Below are 26,667 nucleotides of genomic sequence, written 5' to 3' on the forward strand. Positions count from 1 at the left end.
ACGCTTGTAATCCTAGCTACTCAGGAGGCTGAGGATCATGGTTCCAAACCAGCCCCAGGTCCCCATGAGACTTTTATTTCCAAATTAACCACCAGAAAACCAGAAGTGGTGCTGTGGCTCAAAGTGATAAAGCAGTAGCCTTAAGCAAGAAAGCTCAGGGATAGAGCCTAGGCTTTGAGTTCAAGCCCCATGACCGACCAAAAAAAAGGATTAGACTTACCTATAACAACCTTGTATATAATGCAACATTTTCCAGTTAATGGAAAGTTGAGATGTACAACTAAATACTAAGTGGAGAAAAAAAGCTGTTTGCATACTTAATAGTAAATTATACATACAATTTATCACTTGCATAAGCTTTCTGATTGGCTTCAATGCTTTATGAGGTCTATATGCTTAATATTTATATCAAACAAATTCAGCTTTAAATTATTGGTGACAGATGTTGAACAGCTGCACTGAGTAGTCACGGTGTTTACCTAGGAAATGTTCAAGACCACAAATCTGAAGCTCAATTTTTTTTTTTTTTTGCCAGTCCTGGAGCTTGAACTCAGGGCCTGAGCACTGCTCCTGGCTTCTTTTTACTCAAGGCTAGCACTCTATCACTTGAGCCACAATACCACTTCCAGCCTTTTCTTTTTATGTGGTGCTAAGGAATCACACCTAGGGCTTCATGCATGCTAGTCAAGCACTGTACCACTATGCCACGTTCCCAGCCCGAAGCTCAAATCTTAAATTACAAGGCAAAAGAAGCTTGAAATAGACTGAGTGCTAGTGACTCTAGTGGCTCATACCTGTAATCTTAACTACTATAGACACTTTTATTTGGGGATTGTGGTTCAAAGTCAGCCCATGCAGGACAGTCCATGAATGTCTTAGGTATAATAAATTTTTTTGCATGTTTCTTTTTCACAGTCTATATTAAAATGACTTAGATATACCTGGAAACTGGAAAAGCAAGTTGGAAGGTTTTTGTGGCTATTAGGTTTACAAATTTGAGACTTAGGGCACTATTTAATTGGTACATCACCTGCCTAGCAAGCTCAAACAAACCCTAGTACCATGAAAAAACAAAATAAGAATCCCTAGAAATAACAATAAAACATTACAAAACTTGCTTAAATATTAACTATAGTGTGCAGGCCTTTTCATAGTCTGCAATCATTTTCTTTTTCTTTTTCTTTTGCCAATCCTGGAGCTTAGACTTAGGGCTTAAGCTTCTTTTTGCTCAAGGTTAGCCACTCTACCACTTGAGCCATATCACTACTTCTGGCTTTTTCTATATGTGTGGTGCTGAGGAATAGAACCCAGGGCTTCATGTATAAGAGGCAAGTACTTTATCTACCACTAGGCCACATTCCCAGCCTGAGCCACTGGTTATTTTTTTGTTTGTTTTTTGCCAGTCCTGGGGCTTGAACTCAGGTTGGGCTTCTTTTGCTCAAGGCTAGCACTCTACCACTTGAGCCACCCCGCCACTTCCAGCTTTTTCTGTGTATCTGGTACTGAGGAATTGAACCCAGGGCTTTATGCATGCTAGGCAAGCACTCTGCCACTAAGCCACATTCTCAGCTGAGCCACTGTTTTTTGTCTAAAGTCTTATTTATATTCCTGCTGATGAATGGAACTAAGGCTGTCATTAGTTTCTGCTTCATGTATATAAGGCAAGCACTCTTGCCACTAAGCCATATTCCTAGCCCCATCTGCTTCAAAATAATTGTTTGGCTTATAATTCATTGGCTTTCTTTTCTTTTTCTTTCTTTCTTTCTTTTTTTTTTTTTTTTTGCCAGTAATGGGGCTTGAACTCAGGGCCTTGAGCACTGTCCCTGGCCTCTTTTTGCTCAAGGCTAGAACTCTGCCACTTGAGCCACAGCGCCACCTCTGGCTTTTTCTATATATGTGGTACTGAGGAATCGAACCCAGGGCTTCATGTATACGAGACAAGCACTTTTACCACTAGGCCATATTCCTAGCCCTTCTTTTCTTTTCTCTTTTCTTTCTTTCTTTTTTTTTTTTTTTTTTCCATTCCTGGGGCTTGAATCCAGAGCCTGGGCACTGTCTCTGAGCTTCTTTTGCGCAAGGCTAGTGCTCTACCACTTGAGCCACAGCGCCACTTCTGTGTATGTGGTATGGAGGACTTGAACCCAGGGCTTCTGCATGCAAGGCAAGCACTCTACCACTAAGCCACATTCCCAACTCCTATTTTCATTTTTGAAAATAGTGTTTTTGGGTGCTCTGGTGAATCAGAGCTTGGTGCATACTAGTCCTACTGAGCTCCACTCAGTGCTATAATTTTATGTTGACACAGAAAAGTTGACAGACCTAGTCCCAGGGCTTATGTGTATAATCCTAGCTACTCAGGAGGCTGATACTTGAGAACAAAGATTCAAAGCTAGCCTGGGCAGGAAAACCCAAGAGATTCTTATCTCAACCATCAAAACCTGGAAGTGGAGATGGGCTCAAGTGCTAGACTACCAGCCTTGAGCAAAAGAGCTAAGGACAGTATCCAGGCCATGAGTTCAAGTAACAGTACAAAAAGAAGCTGGCAGTTTCTTTATATAAGATATTGATCTTAGGAAATGAGAAAATAAAAATGAGTTGTTTACAATTTTCTTAGAATGTGTTTTAGATAAATTAAGTTTTTGTTACATTTTACTTTTTTAAATTTTCTTTTTCCAATCCTGGGTCTTGAACTCAGGGCCTCGGTATTGTCCCTGAGCTTCTTTTTGCTCAAGGCTACCACCCTACCACTTCAGCCACAGTAGTACTTCCAGCTTTTTCTGTTTAAATGGTACTGATGAATTGAACCCAGGGCTTCATACATGCTAGGCAAGCACTCTACCACCAAGCCACATTTCCAGTCCCTTGTTACATTTTAATTCTGAGTTTTCTTTTATTTATATAGGTTAATGAACTTTCTGAGGAAGAAGATGAAAAGCTGGAACATATAGAAGAACTTCCAGAAGAGGGTGTAGAAAAATCAAATAACATGCCAGAAGTGGTACAATTAAGGATGACTGAAAATATCCTGGAAGCAAATAGTGTTACACCATCAACGAGGTAAATATTTGAGTTGGATGAACTTTAGAATTAGAGCATGTCATTTTAGATGTAGAGTACCTGAAGCACTAAACATAAATTATAACTATGTGCAAGATTGATATTTGAGTATGAAAAAGAGCAGGAAGAAAATTTAAAGCAGTAACCTTGATAAGGAATGTTCAGTTACTTTTTTTTTTTTTTTGGGCCAGTCCTGGGGCTTGGACTCAGGGCCTGAGCACTGTCCCTGGCTTCTTTTTGCTCAAGGCTAGCACTCTGCCACTTGAGCCACAGTGCTACTTCTGGCCGTTTTCTATATATGTGGTGCTGGGGAATTGAACCCAGGGCCTCATGTATACGAGGCAAGCACTCTTGCCACTAGGCCATATCCCCAGCCCCTCAGTTACCATTTTTTGCCTTCCTTTAAATATGGGAATCTCCAGCCAGGTGTCAGTGGCTCATGCCACTGAGATCAGAGAGGGTAAGATCTGAGGGTCACAGTTGAAGCCAGCTCAGGCAGGAAAGTATGTACAGTTAAGGACCAAAGAGCCAGAAGTAGAACCACATGTGGCTCTAGTGATAGAGCACTAGACTTGAGCAAAAAAGCTAAGGATCAGCCCAGGCCCTAACAAGCCCCAGTACTGGTATCCATATGAATGCATGCATGTATATGCATGCACATACATGTACACATGAAATCTAGGGTACTGGTGGCTCATACCCATAATCCTAGATACTTAGGAGTTTGAAATCTGAGAACTATGGTTCAAAGCCAGCCTGTGTAGGAAAGTCTGTGAGTCGCTTCTCTCTAATTAATCACACAAAAAAAGGAAATATTGCTGTGGTTCAAGTGGTAGAGTGCTGGCATTGAGTAAAAAAGCTCAGGGACAGTGCCCAGGACTGAATTCAAGACCCAGTACTGGCACAAAACAAAACCACTAAACAAAACAAACCCCCACAAATTTGATGGCTATACTTTCTTGTACAAGTTACATGTTTTTTCTTCCTAGCCTTTTTAAGGCTTTTTTAAAATATTATTTTTTGTGAAGCACTTTTGTTTGTTATTTTTGACAGGGAGTTTTGAATTCAAGGCCGTATGCATGTTTTGCAAGCCATTTACCACTTGAGCCATGCTTCCATACCTTTTTGTCCTAGGTTATTTTTTCAGATGGTGCCTTGTGTTTTGGCTGAGTCCAGTTATGGATCCCAGTGTGAATACCATACTACTCAGTTTATTAATTAAGAATAGTCTTTCTAACTTTTTGCTCACCTGGGCTTGTATTTTATGTGTGTGTGTGTGTGGTTTGTACTTGCATTGTCATTCTCTTTGTCTTTGCTTTCTAAGTTGCTGGGATTATAGGTATTAATCACCAGTACATGCCTGAGCTGCCAGTACTAGCCAAGCATTTACTTTAGAAGCATTAGAATAAGTGTTATTAGAGCTGAGAATAATCTATTTATTGAAAACCAACATAAGATTGATAGTTAAATTATTACTACTCATATATGGTGATGCTTTTTACTTTTTATGTGCTAGTACCAGGGCTTGATCTTTCAGCCAAGTGAAAACTTGAGTTTTTTCATTGAAGACTGGTGCTCTACCACTTGAGCCATTCCTCCAATTCTGGCTTTTTGCTGGTTGATTGGAGATGAGTCTTATGGACTTTTCTCCCCAGGCGAGGCTTGAACACTGATCCTCAGATCTTAGCCTCCTGAGTATCACGGATTACAAGTGTGAGCCACCAGTACCTGGCTATTAATTTTTTTTAAATTTTAAGTAGTTGTACAGAAGGGTTACAGTTCAATAAGTCCAGTTATGAGTACAATGCATCTTGATTATTGTTCTCCCCTATTATTTTTGTGTTGTGTGGGTGCTCATGGCCTCTCTCAGCTTTCATTCTACACTTTGAACAAGGGTTACGTTTCCCTACGTCCCTATGTTTGTGTGCTTACGAAAGATGCGCTTAGATATGTTAGACACACCTTAACCTCCTATCTGATAAATTATAAAAAATTACCCATATTTGAGAACAGCTAATACTCTGTGCCTAAATCTAACACTAAATTTCTCTAGCCTTAATAGGTTAGTGTTTCTAAATGAGAACACCACATGAAGTAGTTGCATATCCCATCTTCTTTGTACAATGTATTATTTTTATTATAAAGGTAATGTACAGAGAGGTTACAGTTACATAAGTTAGGTGAAGAATTTATTTTGGTCAATGTCACTCCTTCCCTCTTACTCTCCCAGTTTTTCTCTCCTAGCCCCACCCACAAGTTGTATACTTCATTTTCAATATAGTGTCTAGTGAGTGTACTATGTATTTTAGAGGTCTCTTTTTTGGGGGTGGGGGTGTCGTGAGGTTTGAACTCAGGGCTTGGGTGTCCCTGAACTTTTTTTTTTGCTTTACCACTTTGAACCACAGTGCCATATCTGGTTATCTGGTTTATTTTTGTTTGTTTGTTTGTTTTTTTTTTTTTTGGCCAGTCCTGGGCCTTGGACTCAGGGCCTGAGCACTATCCCTGGCTTCTTCCCGCTCAAGGCTAGCACTCTGCCACTTGAGCCACAGCGCCGCTTCTGGCCGTTTTCTGTATATGTGGTGCTGGGGAATCGAACCTAGGGCCTCGTGTATCCGAGGCAGGCACTCTTGCCACTAGGCTATATCCCCAGCCCGGTTATCTGGTTTATTGGAGATGAGTGTCTCTCAGACTTTCCTTCCCAGGCTGGCTTTGCTCTGTGATGTTCAGATCCTGTGTAGCTAGGATTACAGGCGTGAGCCACAGGTGCCCGGCTTAAGGGGTCCTTTTGTATCATTAAAATCATGATCTGGTACTATTGTATATGCTATACTGTTTGGTATTTTTGTTGTTTTAATTCAGGAGGCAGTAGAGCATCTTTTTTCTTGTAGGTGACTGGGGCTTGAACTCAGAGCTCTTGCTTAGCGTACTTGCTCAGGGCTCTAGCTCTGCTACTTAAACCATACCTTCACTTTGTGTTTTGTTGGTGAATTGGATGTAAATGTCTTGATGATTTGTCTAGCTACTAGATTCTTGCTTTCTGAAATTATAGATGAGCCACCAGAACCTAGCTAGAGCTCTGTGTGTGTGTGCGCGTGCGCGTGTGCTTGAACTCAGGACCTGAGCACACTGTATGTCTGTGGGGGGGTGGGCTTGAACTCAGGGCCTGAGTGTGTGTGTGTGTGTGTGTGTGTATTGGGGCTTGAACTTCGGGCCTGTGCACTCTCCTGAGCTTTCTTGCTGTAAACTAGTTAGTATTCTACCATTTGAGCCATAGCTCCACATCCCGCTTTTTGATGGTTAATGGAGATCTGTCTCACAAACTTCCCTGCCTGGGCTGGCTTTGAGCTGCTATCCTCAGGTCTCAGCTTCCTGAGTAGCTAGGAATACAGACATGACTCATTGGCACCTGGCTGCAACTTTTTTTAATTGTAAAGAACTTGGGGCTGTGTTCTTTTGGACAATTTAACATCTTTCAGTTTGTTTGGTGGAAAGGGGAAATGTGACTTTCTTAGGTACAGAGAGCTTTTAAATGAAATAATTGCATATCAAACTTCTGACTCATAGTAAGTATTCAATAAATACTTCTAAAGTTAGGATATTATTTATTACCCCAGTTTTCTTAAGGCTGGGCATAGCTCAAGTGGAAGATTACCCAAGTATTACCAACAAAAGAAGATGAAAAAAGTCCTTAAAATAAGTATTTGTAAATCAATTTTCTTTGTTTATATTTGAAACTTTTACCAAGTTTCGGAGAATATTTTCAATCTGTTATTTAACTGAAAACCTTAAAATTAGTCCCCTCTCCTGGTTACATATCAAGACAATACAAGTTTGTCATTTCTCAGTTTCTCAGTACATTTTGTAGACAGTTAATATTGAAACATTTCACAGCTAGTTTCTTTGATTTCCATGCCCATATATCTCGTACCAGCATCTTACCAGCCTCTGCAGAGTAAGTAGTATACATATGGAAAACACTTTTTAAAGATTTAAAAATATTGTGCACATTTTAGAGGAAAAATTGTATATGGGCATTAAACTAGTTATTGGTTTATGCCAGTTATAACAGGAACATATGAAACTTTCTACTAATGTGGTAAAGAGGAGTTTTCCTTTTTTTCCCTCTCCTTTTGACAAATACTGGGGATTGAACTCAGAGCTTCACAGTTGCTAGGCAGTTTATTTACCATTTGAGTTTCACCTATACCCCATATTTGCATTGCTTATTTTCCAGGTAGTCTCACTTTATGCTGAGGCAGCCTGGGTTCCTACTTGTATTCTCCCTGTATAACCAGCGTGTGAACCACTGGGCCTAGCCATTGGTTAGGAGTCTTGAACTTGTATGGCCCTGCTACTTTATATTGAAATACCCAGTCTCCCAACCAGCAAGGTTTTCAGGCTTGAGCTACCAAAGTGGTAGTGGCTGTTTCTGCTTCTTCTTCTTTTTTTTTTTTTTGGCCAGTCCTGGGGCTTGGACTCAGGGCCTGAGCACTGTCCCTGGCTTCTTTTTGCTCAAGGCTAGCAATCTGCCACTTGAGCCACAGCCCACTTCTGGCCGTTTTCTGTATATGTGGTGCTGGGGAATTGAACCCAGGGCCTCATGTATACGAGGCAAGCACTCTTGCCACTAGGCCATATCCCCAAGCCCTCTGCTTCTTCTTTATCCTTGCCTTCATTTTGTTGTCTTCTTTATGTATCCCAGGCTGACTTCAAACTTGTGATCCTCCTGATTCAGCTCCTTTCTGGGAATATAGCCATTTACCACCTTGCACAGCTTCACATGAGTGGGTTTTTTTGTGTTTGTTTTTTTTTGCTAGTCCTGGGGTTTGAACTCAGGGCCTGGTCACTGTCCCTGAGCTTCTTTTGCTCAAGGCTAGCACTCTACCACTTGAGCCACAGCGCCACTCTGGCTATTCCCCTCCCCTTTCCACGTATGTGGGTACTGGGGAATTGAATTCAGGGCTTCATGAATGCTAGGCAAGCACTCTACCACTAACAAACACTCTACCACTAAGCCACATTCCCAACCCCAGACCTCAGCCTTCTGAGTAGCTAGGATTATAGTCACAAGCCTCCAGTGTCCAGTGCCCGGCTTGTTCTTTTTTTTGTTGTTGTTCTTTGAGGTATCATTCAAATGCCAAATTGTCATAGGGTTTAACAATTAAGTTTGTGTGACTAAATCCCCAGTTAAGCCAACTCACTAACACATGTTGTATTTGTAGAATTTTAGGAAGAAAAATTAGAATACCTGTGGAACTGCCCCTCCCCCCCTTTTTTTCTCGCCAGTCCTGGGCCTTAAACTTAGGGCCTGAGCACTGTCCCTGGCTTCTTTTTGCTCAAGGCTAGCACTCTGCCACTTGAGCCACAGCACCACTTCTGTCCGTTTTCTGTATATGTGGCGTGAGGAATCGAACCCAGGGCTTCATGTGTGCGAGGCAAGCACTCTTGCCACTAGGCTATATTCCCAGCCCTGAACAGCACGTTTTGATCTGCAGTGCAGTATAGATTATGGTCTTGAGAATTTACAGTAACAAAAAAAGAATTTACAACAACCAAGTCTGATGTGTAATAATGAAGTAGGAAGTATTAAGTGTGGTGAGAAAAGACCTAATAGCCAGTAAGAACTATTTTACTATTATTTATTAAAGTTATAAAATAGTTACCCTAAACATATATTTTTTTAAATAACAGGGTCTTTCTTTGGGGATTTCTGAACATCAGCCCCCTTCAGACTTTTCCCCTACCCTATTTTTGAACTCAGCCCTTTGTCTTGCTTGTGTGGCTGATGCTCTCCTACTAACACCTCCAGCCTTGCTTTTTGTTGGCTCTTTTGGAGATGTAGTCTTGTGGACTTTTCTGCCTGGGCTGGCCTTAAACTATAACCCTGCAGTCCTATGTATCTCAGTCTCCTAAGTAGTAAGGTGTTGAACCTGGGTAACTGCAGTCGAAATCAGGACACGGGGGATGCAAGGCGAGTGAACCAATGCATACTTTATTCCAAGAGGGCCAGGGTTTATATAGGGTTAGAAACCAATTTTACAATTACAGGGTAAAAGATCAATACAGCATGACGTTTGTCTCAAATACAGAAGTGGAGGAAATTTCCTACTGTGAGGGCAGGAACTTGATACAAATGCCTTTCTAATTACTGGAGGTAGTGACTACAAAGATTATTGATATCAAAACAAGGAACTGTATACAACTGAGGTAGAACTATAATTATCTCCTAGCTACTATCTCCTTAAGGCTAGATAACATCAATCTTGACTTCTCCAAATACTTGTGAAATAACAGTGAGGAGACTTTCCTGTTTACAGTGAGAATCTAACACTAAAGGCGGCTGGTCTAGCAAGTCTCCTCAGGGAGACTTGCTAAGTAGGGGGAAAAAGGAGATTCTCACAACAACTGGTGGCTTCCTTTGGCCCACAAACACCAGAAACTCCTATCTGGGAATGTGTTCCCAAGGGCCTATTAGTGTGCTAATGAGGCATCAGAGTAACCGTGCCGGGGCTAAATTTTTCCACTGGTTGGAGACCTTAATTCTCCAACAGTAAGGATTATAGATATGGGCCGTCAAGGCCTAGCCTTAAATTGTACACTCTTAATTAACATTGAAAATGTCATTTCTTATCCATAAAATATCATATTATTAAGTCCAACATAGCCAGCCAGGTTTTGTTTCCTGAACATGTGTCGAAGCATTGAGCTTATTGGGTTTTTTGTTTGTTTTTTGTTTCAGTCCTTAGGCTTGAGTTTAGGGCCAGGAGAGTCTGGTTATAGTGCCTTAGCTATTTTACTCAAGGTTGGTGTCCTACCACTTGAGCCACATCTTCATTTTTAGGTTTTTGGTGGATAATTGAAGTTTCCCATCTGGGCTGGCTTTTAACCTGATGCTCAGATCTCATGCTGAGTAGCTGGATTACAAGTGTGTGCCACTGGTCCCTGGCTATGTTTATTAAAGGAACTATGTTATATGAAAAATAATTTCAACACACACAAATTAATCAGGATGCCCATTGTGGCTCATGCCCTTAATCCTAACCAGTAGGCTGAGATGTGAGGTTCATGCTTTGAAGCGCCACTTCTGGTTTTTTGGTGGTTAACTGGAGATAAGAGTTTCATGGTCAGGCTGGCTTAGAATCACGTTCCTCAAATCTCAGCCTCCTGAATATCTAGGATTATAGGTATGAGCCACTAGCACCGGCTCACATAGTCCTATTTGTCAGTTCTTGCTTCGTTCAGTCCTCTGGCCATCTGAAGTCCTTTGTCTATAATTACCTGGGTCTATAATTTACCTGTGTAAATTTACCTGTGTCTATAATTTCCAGGGTTTACCCTATATTTTTCTGTAGTAGACCTAGAGTTTGTTCTTTCTTTGACTTCTTTGGTCTAATTGGAGTTGATTTTCATACAGGATGAGAGATCCAGGTACAGTTTCAGTCTCCTGCAGATAGATAGCTTTGTATTGATGTGGCTGTCTTTTTCTCCATTGTATGTTTTTTTTTTTTTTTTTTTCTGCCAGTCCTGGGGTTTGAACTCAGCCGCTGGACACTGTCCCTGAGCTTCTTTTGCTCAAGGCTAATACTCTACAACTTGAGCCACAGCACCATTTCCAGCTTTTTCTGTTTATGTTGTACTGAGGAATTAAACTTCATGGATGCTACTAGGCAAGCACTCTACGGCAAAGCCACATTCCCAGCTCCCTCTACTCTATGTTCTTGACTCCTTTGTAAAAGCTTAGTTGACTGTAGGTGTGTGGTTTTATTCTGGGATCTACTATACTGTGCTTTTGGTCTTCCAAGTCTCTTTTTGTACCAGCACCAAGCTGTTTTCTTCCTATGGTGCTATAATATAATTTAAAGTGTGCTATTATGATACCTCCAATGGTGCTGTTTATACTTAGACTTACTTTGGCTACTTGGAGTCTCTTATGCCTTCCTATGTACTTTTGACTTTATTTCTATAATTCTGTGAGGAATGATGTTGGGATTTTGATGAGTATTGCATTGAGGGTTTTTTTTGCCAGTCCTGGGGCTTGGGCTTAGGGCCTCAGCACTGTCCCTGGCTTCTTTTTGCTCAAGGTTAGCACTCTATCTACCACTTGAGCCACAGTGCTTCTTCTGGCCTTTTCTGTTTATGTGATGCCAAGGAATCAAACCAAGGGCTTCTTGCATGCTAGGCAAGCTCTCTACCACTAAGCCACATTCCTAGCACCTGAATTTTTACTTTGTATTTACCAGTATGATCCTTTTTACAATACTCTGCTAATCTGTTAAAGATGCTTATGAAAAATTTTACAAGATCTCTTACAACATCCCCAGTAGAAACAAAATAAGTTAGCAGATTTTACAATCTAACACACAACTGTTGATTTTTATGATTATAGACAGCGCATATACTTGCAATCCTTACACTTGGGACACTTAGGCCAGAGGACATTAGTTTTATAATAGCCCGGTCTATATAGCAAGACCTCTGTCTTAAATAAAAGTGTTTGAGTGCTGGTGGCTCATGCTTGTAATCCTAGCAACTCAGGAGGTTGAGATCTGGAGGTTGTCGTTTGAAGCAAGCTGGGCCGGAAAGTCCATGGGACTCGTGTCTAGTGGTAGCACTGTATACTCTAGCTGTGGAGTGCTTTCTCTGAGCAAAAAGCTCAGTGACAGTGCTCAGGTCCTGAGCTTAAGCCTCAATACTGGCACACACTCAAAAAAATTATGAGGAAAATCAGCAACAAGTGTTTGGATCATTATTGATGTTTATTTTAAAGCCATTATTTACTTGTCACTTGGCCTCATTTTTTTTCCTTTTTAATTTATTTCTTTATTACCGAAGTGATATACAGAGGGTTGCAGTTTCATATGTAAGGAAGTGCATACATTTCTTACTCAACTTGTTACCTCCTCACTCATTTTCCTCTGCCTTCCCCCTCTCCATTTCCCTCCCTGTCATTTTTTTCTTCTTAATTTTCTTTATTAGGGTTGATATTGCTGATGATGTTATTAATGCCAGTGATAGTAACAAAGATTGTTCAGAACCTGTGGCTGGCAGTAACTTAGAAAATGAAGTTATGCAGCAAGATTTTGTATTTGAAGATCAAGAAAATAACCAGGTAAGAATTGTGGGAAAAAAACAACCAATAACAACAAACACATATAACAACTCTGGGGTGCTAGAAGCACAACTCTTATTTTGTGTGTCCCTTTCATAGCAGAAGTAATCATATTTTTGCTGATATGTCTAACTTATAAATCCTTCAAAATACTCATTCTTTGTGAGAATTTGGTTTTCAACCCACTCAACATCAGTGGGTTGAAAGGTGGGTGAAAAAAGTCTTTTTCTTCTTTCAAAAATATTAAAATAGTTATTGGAAAGAAAATATTATGATGTTAGCTGAGATTGTTAGGTGGTGTGATTGAATTTGGTTATTATTGAAAGCTTTCTTGTATTTCTTTTTCTGAAGAAATAAGTGTAGAGAAAATTTTTTTACAGTTTTAGTTAGGGTTGACCCCTGTAGCAAACGACAGATTTATCAGGAGAAAGCCAAGCTGAAGCTTCCCAACCTGCATGCCTCATATACATACACATAGGAAGTAGGTGAAAAAGTAAATTTGCAACTGTCATGGTGGCTTAAATATCACCATATTTCTCTGAAATAAAGAAGGGTATGAAGGAGTCCCTGTTAAAAAGATATAACCAGGAAAACCTTAAACAAAAGTAAGTTTGTTGATAGTTTGTAGTGATTCTCCCTGGCAGAGGAGATATACTTAGAAATGAAAATTTCCATTATAGGTGAAAATTTCTCTCACAAGAGAAATTGGTCTGTTTTCTTTTTCTTTTTTTTTTTTTTTTTGGCCAGTCCTGGGCCTTGGACTCAGGGCCTGAGCACCATCCCTGGCTTCTTCCAGCTCAAGGCCAGCACTCTGCCACCTGAGCCACAGCGCCCCTTCTGGCTGTTTTCTGTATATGTGATGCTGGGGAATCGAACCTAGGGCTTCATGTATGGGAGGCAAGCTCTCTTGCCACTAGGCCATATCCCCAGCCCCCCTGTTTTGTCTGATTTCTATTTCCCAAAGTAATTTTAACATATCCCTCATACCAAAGAACTATATTTTAGAATTGCAATATTCTTCTTATAACTATAGGATTTTATGTAATTATAGGATTTTTTAATAATTACAGAAAGCCCATGACAAATTGTCAGTCTTGTGTTTTAGTCTATTACTGTTTTAAAATTAATTAGTTGCAGTTTAAAATACAGTAGCAGGGAGTTATGCATTGGTGGCTTATGCTTGTAATCCTGGCTACTCAGGAGGCTGAATCCCCAAGGATAGTAGTTCTGAAACTAGTCTGAAGGGGAAAGTCCAACTCCAATCTCTAAAATAACCATTAAATGTCCATAGAGTTCTTAAGCATTACAGATTAGAGTGATGATGTCCGTCAGTGGGAAGGTTAAAAAAAATGAAAGTGTGGGGAGGGGGCTGGGGGGGAAAAGGTGGGAGAAAAATGAGGAAGGGGTAACAAATATGACAAGAAATGTACTCACTACCTTAAGTATATTAAGTAACCCCTCTGTATATGTTGTTTTTTTTTTTTTTTTTGGCCAGTCCTGGGCCTTGGACTCAGTGCCTGAGCACTGTCCCTGGCTTCTTCCCGCTCAAGGCTAGCACTCTGCCACTTGAGCCACAGCGCCACTTCTGGCTGTTTTCTGTATATGTGGTGCTGGGGAATCGAACCTAGGGCCTCGTGTATCCGAGGCAGGCACTCTTGCCACTAGGCTATATCCCCAGCCCCCCTCTGTATATCTTGATAATAGAAAAAATAAAATAACCATTAAAAAGCTGGGTTGGAGGTATGTCTTAAGTGATAGAGTGCCCGTCATGAGCAAGGGAAGTGAACAATACATGAGGCTCTGAGTTCAAGTCTCAGTACCAGGAAACAATACTTTGTGTATGTGTGCGTGCGTGTGCGTATGTGGGTTTGAGCTCAGGATTTTGTTCACTTAAGTCATGCCTCCAGTCCTATATTTCAAAGTATAGGTTTGATAATGACTTTTTTTTGGCCAGTCCTGGGCCTTGGACTCGGCCTGAACTGTCCCTGGCTTCCTTTTGCTCAAGGCTAGCACTCTGCCACTTGAGCCACAGCGCCACTTCTGGCCGTTTTCTATATATGTGGTAATGGGGAATTGAACCCAGGGCCTCATGTATATGAGGCAAGCTCTCTTGCCACTAGGCCATATCCCCAGCCCTTGATAATGACTTTTAAAATAAAATACTAATTGAATGGATGAGAACGTTTTCTCAGCATATTTCTATTATAAACAATACATTAAATATAGAATCAGAGAACCTCTATCTTTACTGAATAATTGTGCATCTTTGGCCAAGTTAATCTTCTATGCTATTTTTTGCTTTCCTATAAATAAGGATTTTCCTGCTTGGGTTGGCTTTGAACTGCCATCTTCAGATCTCAGCCTCTTGAGCAACTAGGATTACAGCCATGAGCCACCAGTGCCTGGCCAAAAACAATCTTCTTTTGACCATTTATCCTAGTTATCTCTGCTGCTTTTCTTCTTAGCCTCTCTTTTATGATGGTATCACCAGAGCTTGAACAATCTCTTGGTTGGCTGGCTTGCTTATGGCTGGCATTCTTCTATTTGAGCCACATCTCCATTTTTGTTATTTCTTTGGAGATGGAGTCTTGCACTTTTCTGCATAGGCTGCCTTTGAACCATCATCTTCCAGGTCTGTTTCCTGAGCAGCTAGAATTACAGGCATGGTATACCTGAGTAGCTAGTAATGAAAGCTTTAATAATAGCAAAAGTTGGGCTGGGGATATAGCCTAGTGGCAAGAGTGCCTGCCTTGGATACACGAGGCCCTAGGTTCGATTCCCCAGCACCACATATACAGAAAACGGCCAGAAGCGGTGCTGTGGCTCAAGTGGCAGAGTGCTAGCCTTGAGCGGGAAGAAGCCAGGGACAGTGTTCAGGCCCTGAGTCCAAGGCCCGGGACTGGCCAAAAAAAAAATAATAATAGCAAAAGTTGGGGTTGGGGATATGGCCAGTGGCAAGAGCGCTTGCCTCATATACGTGAAGTCCTCGGTTCGATTCCCCAGCACCACATATACAGAAAATGGCCAGAAGTGGCGCTGTGGCTCAAGTGGCAGAGTGCTAGCCTTGAGCAAAGAGAAGCCAGGGACAGTGCTCAGGCCCTGAGTCCAAGGCCCAGGACTGGCCAAAAAAAAAAAATAATAATAATAGCAAAAGTTGATTCCCCCCCTTCCCCCCTTGGTACTAGGGTTTGAACTCAGTTTGCTAGGCAACTATACTACTGAGCTACATCTCCAGCCCTTCAGTTTTGTAATTACTCCCACTACCTACCATACTTCATTTGGCTTTCAGTATTGCTAAAGTTTCTTTTTTTTTCTTCCCTACTTTGCTAGTTATACTGTCTTAATAATCTTTGCTGAAAGTTTTTTATTTTCTGAATGCTTAATTGGAGATAGAGACTCATGGATTTTCCTGCCCGAGGCTGGCTTTTTTTTTTTTTTTTTTGCCAGTCCTGGGGCTTGAACTTTCCTTGGCTTCTTTTTTGCTCAAGGCTACTAGCACTCTGCCACTTGAGCCACAGTGTCACTAGCGCCACCTCTGGCCTTTTTTATATATGTGATGCTGAGGAATCGAACACGGGGCTTCACGTACAGGAGGCACCCTTGCCATTAGGGCATATTTCCAGCCCCCTGAGGCTGGTTTTGAATTGCAATCCAATCTGCAGATGTCAAGCTCCTGAATAGCTAGAGAGTTAAGGCCCTGTGCTTGGCTCCAGTGTGAATTTTAAAAGTTGATTTTTGTTTTACTGAGTTCTTAAGTTCTTTTAGAAAATATTTAGACTTGTGTAGGAAGTGAAGGTGTGGCAACCTTGAGTGAAAAGGCCAAGCCCAGTACCAGCAGAAACACACACAAAAAGGGTGTAGATTTAGATAAGAAAACACAAAATAAGGATATGTAGAAAGTGTCTTCTCCTATGCATGTCCACCCGATACCTATAATAAAACTACAAAATGCCCATTGGATAGCCTTATACACCATTCTCATGTTGTATAAACATAACTAAGGATAAATGTACAGAAGTATTTTGGGCCAGGGGCACAGTGGCTTAATTCTGTAATCATAGCTACTTGGGAGGCAGAGATCAGCAAATCATAGTTTCAGGTCAGGCAGGGCAAAAAAGTTAGTGGGACTCCTTCTCATCTAGTAGCTGGGTAAAATGAAATGACAGGTTCACGTAATTCCAGTGGCAGAAAAAAGCGAAGAGACTGAGCGAAGTGGCCAAATCTTGTCATCACCAATGACACTGGGAAGCATAAATAGGATTGCAGTACAGAAGGCCCTAGCATAAAGGGAGACCCTATCTTGAAATTAACCATTACAGAGTGCCCATCTAGTCAGTTTGAGGTCCTGAGTTCAATTACTAGCACCTCAAGGGAGATGGGCAGAATTTGGGTTATAAAATATATATCTTTGTAATTTTCTTATATACAGTAGACCCTTAGTATCTGTGAGTACATGGTGCCAAGGAGCCATCCACCATTGAGTACTCAGGATGTATAGAGTTCAGTATTTTACTATGGATAATTGATTTTTCTATAACACATCCAACTCAAAGACATACCTCTTTTAAACACATGTAAAATTTTCACTTTATCACTTCAAGTAAGTATAGTATTGGGCACCATTTTCTTTTTTTTTTTTTCCCCATTGTTCTGGGGCTTGAACTCAGGGTCTGGATGCTATCCCTGAGCTTCTTTATGCTCAAAGATCAACCACTTGAGCCACAGCACCACTTCCAACCTTTTATTAGAGTTAAGAGTCTCATAGACTTTACTGCTGAGGCTGGCTTTGAACTGTGATCCTCAGATCTTAGCAGCTAGGGTTACAGGCATGAGCTACCAGTGCCTGGCACCATTTACTTTTTTTTTTTTTTTTAATGGGGCTTAAACTTGGAGCCTGGGGCTGGGAATTTGGCCTAGTGGCAAGAGTGCTTGCCTCGTATGCATGAAGCCCTGGGTTCAATTCCCCAGCACCACATATATAGAAAATGGACAGAAGTGGCGCTGTGGCTCAAGTGGCAATAAATAAATAAAATAAAAGTCTTAAAAAAAAAAAAAACAAAAACTCAGAGCCTGGGCGCTGTGTCTGAGCCTCATTGTACTCAAGGTTAGTGCTCTATCACAGTGTTACAGCATTTTGGAGTGGTTAATTTGACATAAGTGTCTCACTAGGAGTTTTCTGCACAGGCTGGCTTCGAACTGTGATTTGCAGATCTCAGCCTTCTCAGTAGCTAAGATTATAGGTATGAGCCACTGGCACCCAGCACCATTTGCTTTTTTTTTTTTGGACAGTTCTGGAGCTTGGATTCAGTTCCTGAGCACTATCCCCGTCTTCTTTTTGCTCAAGGCTAACACTCTACCACTTGAGCCACAGGGCCACTTCCAGCTTTTTCTGTTTTATATAGTGCAGAGGAATCATACCAAGGGGTTCACACATGTAAGGCAAGCACTCTACTGCTAAGTCATATTCTCTGCCCACCATTTGTTTTTTGGTAGGCATATTTTCACAAATTTACCCAATTTAAACAAAATTGGTATAGGATTGCTTTAGCATCTCCCCATCAGCTCAATTGCTTAGTGGATGTGTATGAATTAAATTGTTTTGTTTTACGATTTTTATTTGTATTTTTGACTATGTGTTAAAAAAAGTCAGTGAATAATGTGAGCTTACTAAATCATACTCCAGTAAACCAAGTTTGTACTTTAGCAGTGTGTAGAAGTACCTATTTTTTCCATATGCCCTATTCAGTAGCAGATAGATTCCCTCCCTGCCTCCCTACCTCCTTCCTTCCCTCCCTGCCTCCCTCCCTCCCTCCTTCTTCCTTCCTTCCTTGAGCTTGGAATCAGGGCCTGGGCACTGTCCCTGGCTGCTTCTTTTTGCTCAAAGCTAGCACTCTACCTCTTGAGCCACAGTGCTAACTTTCTGCTTTTTCTGTGTATGTGGTACTGAGGAATCTGAACTTAGGGCTTTGTACATGCATTGCAAGCACTCAACCACTAAGCCACATTCCCAGCCCTCTTTTTTTTTCTTTTGTGCCAGTCCTGGGCCTTGGACTCAGGGCCTGAGCGCTGTCCCTGGCTTCTTTTTTTTTTTTGCTCAAGGCTAGCACTCTACCACTTGAGCCACAGCGCCACTTCTGGCCATTTTCTGTATATGTGGTGCTGGGGAATTGAACTCAGGGCCTCATGTATACGAGACAAGCACTCTTGCCACTAGGCCATATTCCCAGCCCCCCCCTTTTTTTTTGTTTGTTTGTTTTTGTTTTTGCCAGTCCTGGGGCTTGGACTCAGGGCCTGAACACTGTCCCTGGCTTCTTCTTGCTCAAGGCTAGCACTCTGCCACTTGAGCCACAGCGCCATTTCTGGCCATTTTCTGTATATGTGGTGCTGGGGAATCGAACCCAGGGCCTCGTGTATACGAGGCAAGCACTCTTGCCACTAGGCCATATCCCCAGCCCCCCCCCCTTTTTTTAACTTGGTAAATGAACCTTATAAATTGTGTGTTTCATTGTTGTTTACATCTTAGTAAAAATGCTCTTTTTTTCTCCTCCTAATTGCCCATATCATTCACATAGTTTTCTATTGGGTTCCCTCCCCCCTTTTATTATTATAAAGGTGATGGAGGGGTTATAGTTACATAAGGCATAAAGAATACATTTCTTTTTGGACAATGTTATCTCTTCCCTTTCACTAATTTTTCCCTTTTTAATTTGTAGGTACTTTTTGCGGGGAGGGGTGTTGTGCTAGTCCTGGAGATTTGAACTTAGGGCCTACGTGCTGTTCCTAAGCTTTTTTTGCTCAAGGCTAGCACTCTACCACTTGAGCCATAGCTCTACTTTTGGCTTTTTGGTGGTTAATTGGAGAGAAGGGTCTTAGGGACTTCCCTGCTCGGGCTGGCATTGAACTGTGATCCTCAGATCTCAGCCTCCCAAATAGCTAGGATTATAGGTGTGAACCACAAGTGCCTGGTTTATAGGTACTTTTTATTAATTAAGGAAATAATTACTTTTGTAATTATAAATATTCATTTTTATTTTTTGACCTGCCCAAATTAACTTTTGGCATGTTGGTTTTTATCAATGTTCTTTATCTTTATCTCTGTCTCTCGCTCTGATTTTAGATTTTTCACTTTATATATTTGTTTTGTCATAGAAAATCCTCCCTGCTTAAGATTAGGTGGAGAGAGGAGAATCAGGTTTGAGATCAGCCCAGGTATTAAAAAAAGAAATTAAACCCTATTTCAGAGAACAACTGGGGTGTATGTAGGAAGTATAGGTAGAATCATGGGCAAGGCCAGGCTAGGCACAAAGTTTAACCCTGAAAAAAAATCTGAAGAAAAAAACCCGGCAGGGTGCTTGGCTAAAGTGGTAGGGCACTGTACATTTGCATAATATGCACATGGTTCATAGTTCAAAATTGAGTACTGCCCCCCAAAAAAAGGGTTTTGTTTATTTTTAGAGATGATTATTAAAAGCACAAATTTAGGGGCTTGGAATATGGCCTAGTGGCAAGAGTGCTTGCCTCTTATACATGAAGCCCTGGGTTCTGTTCCCCAGCACCACATATATAGAAAACGGCCAGAAGTGGCGCTGGGGCTCAAGTGGTAGATTGCTAGCCTTGAGCAAAAAGAAGCCAGGGACATTGCTCAGGCCCTGAGTCCAAGGCCCAGGACTGCCCCCTCCCCCAAAAAGCACAAATTTATACAGTTTTAGTAGTGCTTAGGGCATTTGTGTTAGAGTTGGGAATTGTTTTAATTTATGGATGAATTAGGATAAGGTAGATCACTGAAATGATTGGAAAATGGAAGGCTGTTCTCTTGTGTTTTTAAAGTACACAGGATCCTCATTTGAAAACCAATTTCTATAAACTGTTGTATGACTTTGGTCTCTCTGTACTTGGGTTTGAATTCAGGACCTTGAGTTTACTAGGCAGGTGTTCTATTTGAGCTGCCTGCTCTAGAATATTTTTTCTTGCTAGAAATTCTTTTCATGGTTGAAGAGAAATAAAGCATGCTTAGCAGGATCAGAAGACTGTTATTTAAAATTGGTATGTTTTCATTGGAAAAATGTTTCTTCAGTGCTCTTGCCCCAGTGGAGGCAAGCAGCCTACACTGCACTGCTTGAGTCCCCAGCTCAAGACTTTTTGTGTGTGTGGAAAAGGGGTTGTTTTTGACAGTTTTATGTTTGAACTCAGGGTCTTGCACTTATTTCTTTTTTATTATCTGTATCTACTTTTATTTCATTTTTTTTACTTCAAAGTAATATATTTATTGTTGAAAACTGGTAAAAAAATAGAGAAGTACATGTCAGAAAATTAAATTTATACCTCATTATACCTAAAGTGATGGATTAATTACTTGTGCTTATTTCTAGGTGGGCAAATGCTCTACTACTTTAAACTATACATCCAGCTTTTTTTCCTTCTTTTTTTCTTTGTTTTCAGATAGAGCTCATGCTTTTTGTTTGGACCATGATCTTCCTACCTATACCTCCTATGTAGCTGGAATTACAGATATGTGTTATCACACTTGGCCTATTGTTGTTTTGAAATAGAAAATGTATGAATATTGGGAGCTCTATTAATATGGTTTTGGTATTCTTTTTGTCAGTCTGTAGGTATAATGTTAGAGCCATGTAGTGACCGTGGTGATAGTGAAGATGGCTATCTTGAGAGGTAAGCCTTTCTTTCTTTCTCTCTCTCTCTTTTTTTTTTTTTTTTGCCAGTCCTGGGGCTTGAAATTGGGGACAGTGCCCAGGCCCTGTCTCAAGGCTGGCACTCTACCACTTGAGTCACAGTGCTACTTCCGGCTTTTTTTTTTTATATGGTGCTGATGAATTGAACCCAGGGCTTCATGCATGCTAGGCAAGCACTAAACCACATTCCCAGCCCCAAGCATTTCTCTTGTTGCTGATAAATCATTGAGATTTAGAAGCCCTTGACAGATTTTTGGGATGAAAATTGAAGATGACTGTATCCATTATAACCTAGTTTTGGAAATCTAAAAATTTAAACTTAGCGTTTTAATGGTGGATATAAAACATACTACCTAGCGACAAATGTCTAGAGCTTCACAACTTCAGAGACATTTGTCATACTTGGAAAATACTCAAAGAGAAAAACACTTTTCTTGGAGATACCTAAAACTTTGATTTTTAGAAAAATTGAAATTTATTGATACTATGAATTTATCAGTAAGTTCAATTTTTCAGCTGACTAACCAAAAGAATAAACTGTTTAATTAGGTATTCACAGAATTTTTCTCTCCCCTTTCCATTTATCCTTGATGTATCCCAATACAAGCTTAAGCATTTGATGTTTATTTACCTCTCTGGTCAGCTATAAGACAGAGAGGCAATGCCTCCTGTCTCAGGAACTGAGCTTTCAACCAAATGTAGTCTTGGTAGGTAAGAATCTCTTTGGATAGAACCTTTCTAATGTGATTGAAGCCACCTAACAGGACTTGAGTCTTGTAATTGTTGCCAAGAAACATAAACTTTCTTAGGAAAGATGATTTGACACTCTGAAACCATGTAAGTTTAAGTGGCAAACTAGATTGTAACTACTGATCAAAAATAGCATTTGCTGATAGCCTGAAGGCCACTGTAAACTTGTCTCTTAATTTTGAGTAGGAAACCTGTTGATGGGGGTAAGTAAATTCTTTGGAGCCACGTCTCTGGCGTGTCATCATACTCTGAAGGTCCACAGATTTCCTGCTTACAGCAGTTCCTTGTGCTTCCTTTCAGGAGGCAGGAATCCTCTTCCAGTCCAGGGAATTTTGGAGCTATGGGCTGAAGATTTAAGATTAACAGGCATCCCCAGAATGATGACATCTGGATTTGGTAGAACAATAAGGATCCATTTAGTGAGGACTCAATCTTTTTGGAAAAGCTCTTTCCTCTTCAACTTGTATAGGTTGGCAAACTTGTTTTTAGATCCAGAGTGCCTTGGCTAGGTCAGTTACATTTTGCATGTTTAATACTCATTTCACAAATTTAGGTGATTAGATGTTCTAGTCTCTTAGGGTAGACTATACATATCCTATCCTAAGCAAAGGAAAACCTTGAGCTTTTGAGGAAATTTGTTTCTCATGCCCAGAAAGAATAAGGAAGTTATAAATATGAGGAGATGACTTACCATGTTTAAATTAATGCTGGTCTTCTGAGTGCTCACTCTTGTTATGAGCAGTTAGAAGTAGCATTTGAATATAAATTGCCACAGGAATCTTGGAGGGGATAAAAACTTTCCTCAGTGTATTGATAAGGTGCTGTGTAACAGAAGATACTTTTTTCAATGACCAAATGAGTAGAGATTATGACAACTTGTTTTAACACTTGTACTTTTTTGTGTGTGTGATGGTGCCTTAGCTTTTATACTTCAGGCTGGAGCTCTACCACATAAGCCACAGCTCCACTCCTGGCTTTTTTTGGTTGTTAATTGGAAGTAATAGTCTCACTGAATTTTTGCCCAGCTGGCTTTGAACTGCAGTCCTCAGATCTCATGGCCTGAGTAGCTAGGATAATGGGTGTGAACTACTAGTGCCTGTCTTTTACACTTGTTCTTAATAACAATTGTTTTTTCTGGAGAGAATAAAAGGAAAGCAAAATTTTCCTTTTTTTGTTACTATTCTGTTTTGAGCTAGAAGAGTTTAGGATGTACTAACCTTTTAAGTAACCTTTTAGGGTCTGGAAATGTAGCTTGGTGGTAGAGCTTTTTTGCCTAGCATGTTCAGTACCCTAGTTAAATCCTCTAGTAACACACACACGCACATGCACATGCATGCATGGTAGTAACCACCTTGTAATGGAATATAGATTTAAAGTAAAGCATAGACACACAGGTGAATACCTTTTTAAATAACCTTTAAAAGTCTCAGACTGGGGAGAATAAAGCTATTGGTTAAAATTAAGGTTTGTTTTATAAAATCACTTCTTTTATGCACAAATTCTTTTTGGTTTCTATTTGTTGTGGATTTTAATTTTCTTAAATTTATTTTGAGGGATGGATTTGTATATGGAGAAGGTAGTGAGGAAAGTTGCTTGAGTTTTTCTAAACCTCAGGTGATTCTGTGGATCTTTACAGTATTGTGGGCATTTTCAGATACAGGGCTCCAAAGAATGGGCATGTGCCCAGCTTTTTCTTCTTCTTATATTTTAAGTGCTAATTATATTGGGGAGGAGAGGAATATAGGTAAGAAATATGAATAAGTTTATTTTTAACATAACTTTACTTTTGTTTTTAGGAAAGAATATTTGTTATTTGGAAATGATAAATCGTCACATTTAATTTTGGTAAGAACTATTTTTATCTTTTGGTTCTTGAATAAGTTGTTTTGGTTAATGCACCGTTTATTATATCTGCCCTTAATTCTTACACTTCTTAAAGAAGATTCAAGTTAAAATACTCTTATCAAATGTGTGACAGCAAAGCAGCAATGTAATTTTCCACTTTTGGTTATAAGATTATTGGTTATGAAAATACTTTTCTGAATTTAAGATCCAAACTTTGTCTCTTGGTATGACATATTGTAAAACTGCAAGTTTATGTTTAAAAGTTTGGATGGTAGCAGTGGATGGTAGCTTTATAGGCACAGTTAAACTAATCATTTTGGCTACACAAGGATATGTACTTTGCTGTCTTTAAGCCAGACATGAAAAGCTTCTTGGTTGTGAAATGTGTTTTCTACTTTAAAATACAGGAGTCTAGTAGCAACATACGTGATTTGAATGCTAACACTGAATCAGAAATGCAAGGAGGTCAAAGTGTTGGTGTTCAAGGGGAAGCAGCATGTGTCCAAATTCCACATTTAGATCTGAAGAATGTTTCTGATGGTGATAAATGGGAAGGTAATTTTACCCACACACATTATTTTCCTGATACTGTTATTTGTAACTGAAATTACCCAAAGAAGTAATGGGATGACTGCCCTTTTCTGGACAGTCTTATTTATCTTGATCTTTTGATTTCCCCTTCATTAATGATGTGAGGGGTTTTTGTTTTGCTTTTGGTGCTGTTACTGAGTCTTGAATTCAGGGTCTCAGGCTCTTACTCAGCTTTCTCGTTCACAACGGATGCTCTACCACCTCAACCAGACCTTTTGTCTGGCATTGTGCTGGTTAATTGGATATGGAGTCTCACAGACTTTTCTTCCCACGCTGGCTTCAAACCTTGATGCTCCATGTCTCAGGTGTGAGGTCTTTTGTACTAAGGAGATTATGGGGAACTGAGTCTAATCTACCTTGAGCCATCATCTCTGAAAGTTCTGGGCATGGTGGCCTATACCTATAATCTTGGCAGGCAGGAAGATTTCTGGGTTTAGAGCCAACCTGGCCTATGTATCAAGACCTTATCCGAGACAACAAACAAAAATGAATGATAGGATTGATGAAAAATATAAAATTGTCTCCGGGGTAGGCTTTTGTTGATAGATCAGATGCTGTATCCCTTAAGTCTTTGAAAACCTAGTGTGTTAGGGCCTGAGGATCTCACCAATTTAAGGGACTTAGCTATCTTTTTTTCATCAAGAATACTTAAAAAGATCTTCAAGGGCACCTGTAAGCAAATATTATGCCATATTTTCTGTCTCTGAATCAGGTTATTAAAGTAAAAGGTAGAGACCAAAATTTTCACAAAGGAATGAAGTTTAATAAGCATTAAGAGAGAGAACCTTAAATTGTAACTGATATGAACTTCAGTGAGTTATTTGCAAGCAGGAGCATTTATGGGGAAAAATATGTTGAAATCCTTGAAAAAAACTAAAAAAATTTCAATATATTGTATTTTTGTCAACTTCAAAGTAAAATGTTGAAGAAAGGGGGAAGCAAGAAATAAATCTGAATCTGGTAGTCTTTCTGGATCATAATATTTCTAAGTAATGGAAAGAATAAGACAACTCAGGAATTTTAATCAAGTTATGTATTTGTTTCACCTTTAGCAAGTTATTTGGTGACATACAATGGTTACAGTAATAAATGAAATTACAATGCCAGTGCTGTTTCTTTGGCCACTATAAGTCCACCTACTTGTCATACTTGCAATGTATGTTGTTGGTTGTTTTTTTTTTAAGGCTTAAGCATTTAAAAACAAAAACAAAACTCCCACCAAATGTTTGTCTATGCATACTTTATTGCTGTCTACCACTTTGCTTCAGAATTTTCTGATGCCATACATTAGGCATATTATGAGTTTTAAACTAAATCAAGAAATTATCTTTTGTTTACATTGTTTTGGGTTATTCGGTACTAGGAATTTTTGAAGGTCTTCAAATTTAGAGGATATGTTAGCATACTGGTGGCAGTGAAAAATAAATGTAGCACTGTAGTTTCTTATTGAAGCATAGTCATTGAAAATAAATAGTGGTTAACAGCACATCCTTTGGAGCCTTAAAAAGAAAGGAGTTCTGAAAGATAAGGCTGGGGATTCTGATGCACTTTTGCTTCTTAGAAGCTGCAGATGTTTATGATATTTGGTGATGGGATCCTGATCCCAAGTTTCATACATAGAAATCTGATTTTTTTTTCATGATCTGAGTAGAGTGGGCATTTTTTCCTCTAGCTTCAGTTCTCTAAAGGCTCCCCAAAGAGAGCCTCTTATATTCCTTGTCAGAGTCCAACTTCTAATAGCTTTATGTAAGGGAAGAATATTCCCTGTGGATTCCCTCCTTGGCTTTAAGTAAAAAGCCTGAGATGCCCTTATTACCTCCTGACTCCAAAGTCATGACAAGTCCATGTAGAACTGCTTGCTTCTCCAAATAGAGGCCAAGGCATTCTGAGAACTAGTAGTAGTAGCATATAGCTGAAATTCCCAGTTCTGAACTGTATATGTCTGGCAGAGTTGCTGTCAGGAAACTATTGTTTCTTTCAAATTTGCCACTAATATTAAATTGATCTCCCACAATTAAGTGTCAAGATGTTTTATAAATAAAGAAGTCTTAAGACAATAAAGTTGTTCAGACTCTGGGTACTTTGAAATCAGAGATATATATTGTTTGTGACTCATAGTAGAGAAGTGAGGGAGACTCTGAGAGACCCACTGCACTATTTCCAAGCATGTTGTTTTTGTGTTCCTTAAAGGGTATAGTTAGCAAGTTGTATCAGTATGAGTTTGAAGCTTTTAATTATCTTTCCTTCAAATTCTCTCCTGTTGACTCTGGGATAAAATAGTACACTTTTTCTTTTTTCAGCCAGTCCTAGAGCTTGAACTCTGTCACTGAGCTTCTTTTGCTTAAGCTAGTGCCTTACCACTTGACACAGTGCTACTTCCAGCTTTTCCTGAGTAGTGTTTTGTGGAGATGGGTCTCATGGACTTTTCTGCCCAGGCTGGCATTGAACTGTGATTCTTTCATCTCAGCTTCCTGAGTAGCTGGATTACAGGTGTGAGCCATCTGCTCCTGGCAAATATTACAGTCTTTACAAAGCATAAACCAAAAGGGATCTTTTGTTTTGTGTTCTCTCCATATTGTTCTGAGGATTGAACTTAAGGCCTCATATATACTAAGCAAGTATTCT

The 26,667-nt window shown here is 40.0% G+C and overlaps 1 protein-coding gene and 1 long non-coding RNA gene across 6 annotated transcripts in view; one reads left to right on the top strand and one right to left on the bottom strand.

Annotated features, from left to right (window-relative positions):
* Nucleotides 1-26,667, top strand: part of Fam13b (family with sequence similarity 13 member B) — an 80,254-nt gene that overhangs the window by 24,773 nt on the left and 28,814 nt on the right. For all 5 annotated transcript variants that reach the window (XM_048368485.1, XM_048368487.1, XM_048368489.1 and 2 more), the window contains 5 exons: nucleotides 2,903-3,057; nucleotides 12,034-12,166; nucleotides 20,772-20,836; nucleotides 23,403-23,451; nucleotides 23,859-24,006. In XM_048368485.1, coding sequence (XP_048224442.1) covers nucleotides 2,903-3,057; nucleotides 12,034-12,166; nucleotides 20,772-20,836; nucleotides 23,403-23,451; nucleotides 23,859-24,006 — 550 coding nt within the window. The remainder of the gene's footprint in view (nucleotides 1-2,902; nucleotides 3,058-12,033; nucleotides 12,167-20,771; nucleotides 20,837-23,402; nucleotides 23,452-23,858; nucleotides 24,007-26,667) is intronic.
* LOC125367796 lies at nucleotides 1,878-2,667 on the bottom strand. Its single transcript, XR_007214157.1, has 3 exons — nucleotides 2,195-2,667; nucleotides 2,092-2,093; nucleotides 1,878-1,972 (listed from the first exon to the last, which is right to left on the bottom strand). It is a non-coding gene; the product is annotated as an uncharacterized LOC125367796 (long non-coding RNA).

The sequence above is a fragment of the Perognathus longimembris genome, chromosome 19 (genome assembly GCF_023159225.1).
Source record: "Perognathus longimembris pacificus isolate PPM17 chromosome 19, ASM2315922v1, whole genome shotgun sequence".
In the NCBI taxonomy this organism is placed as follows: Eukaryota; Metazoa; Chordata; class Mammalia; order Rodentia; family Heteromyidae; genus Perognathus; species Perognathus longimembris.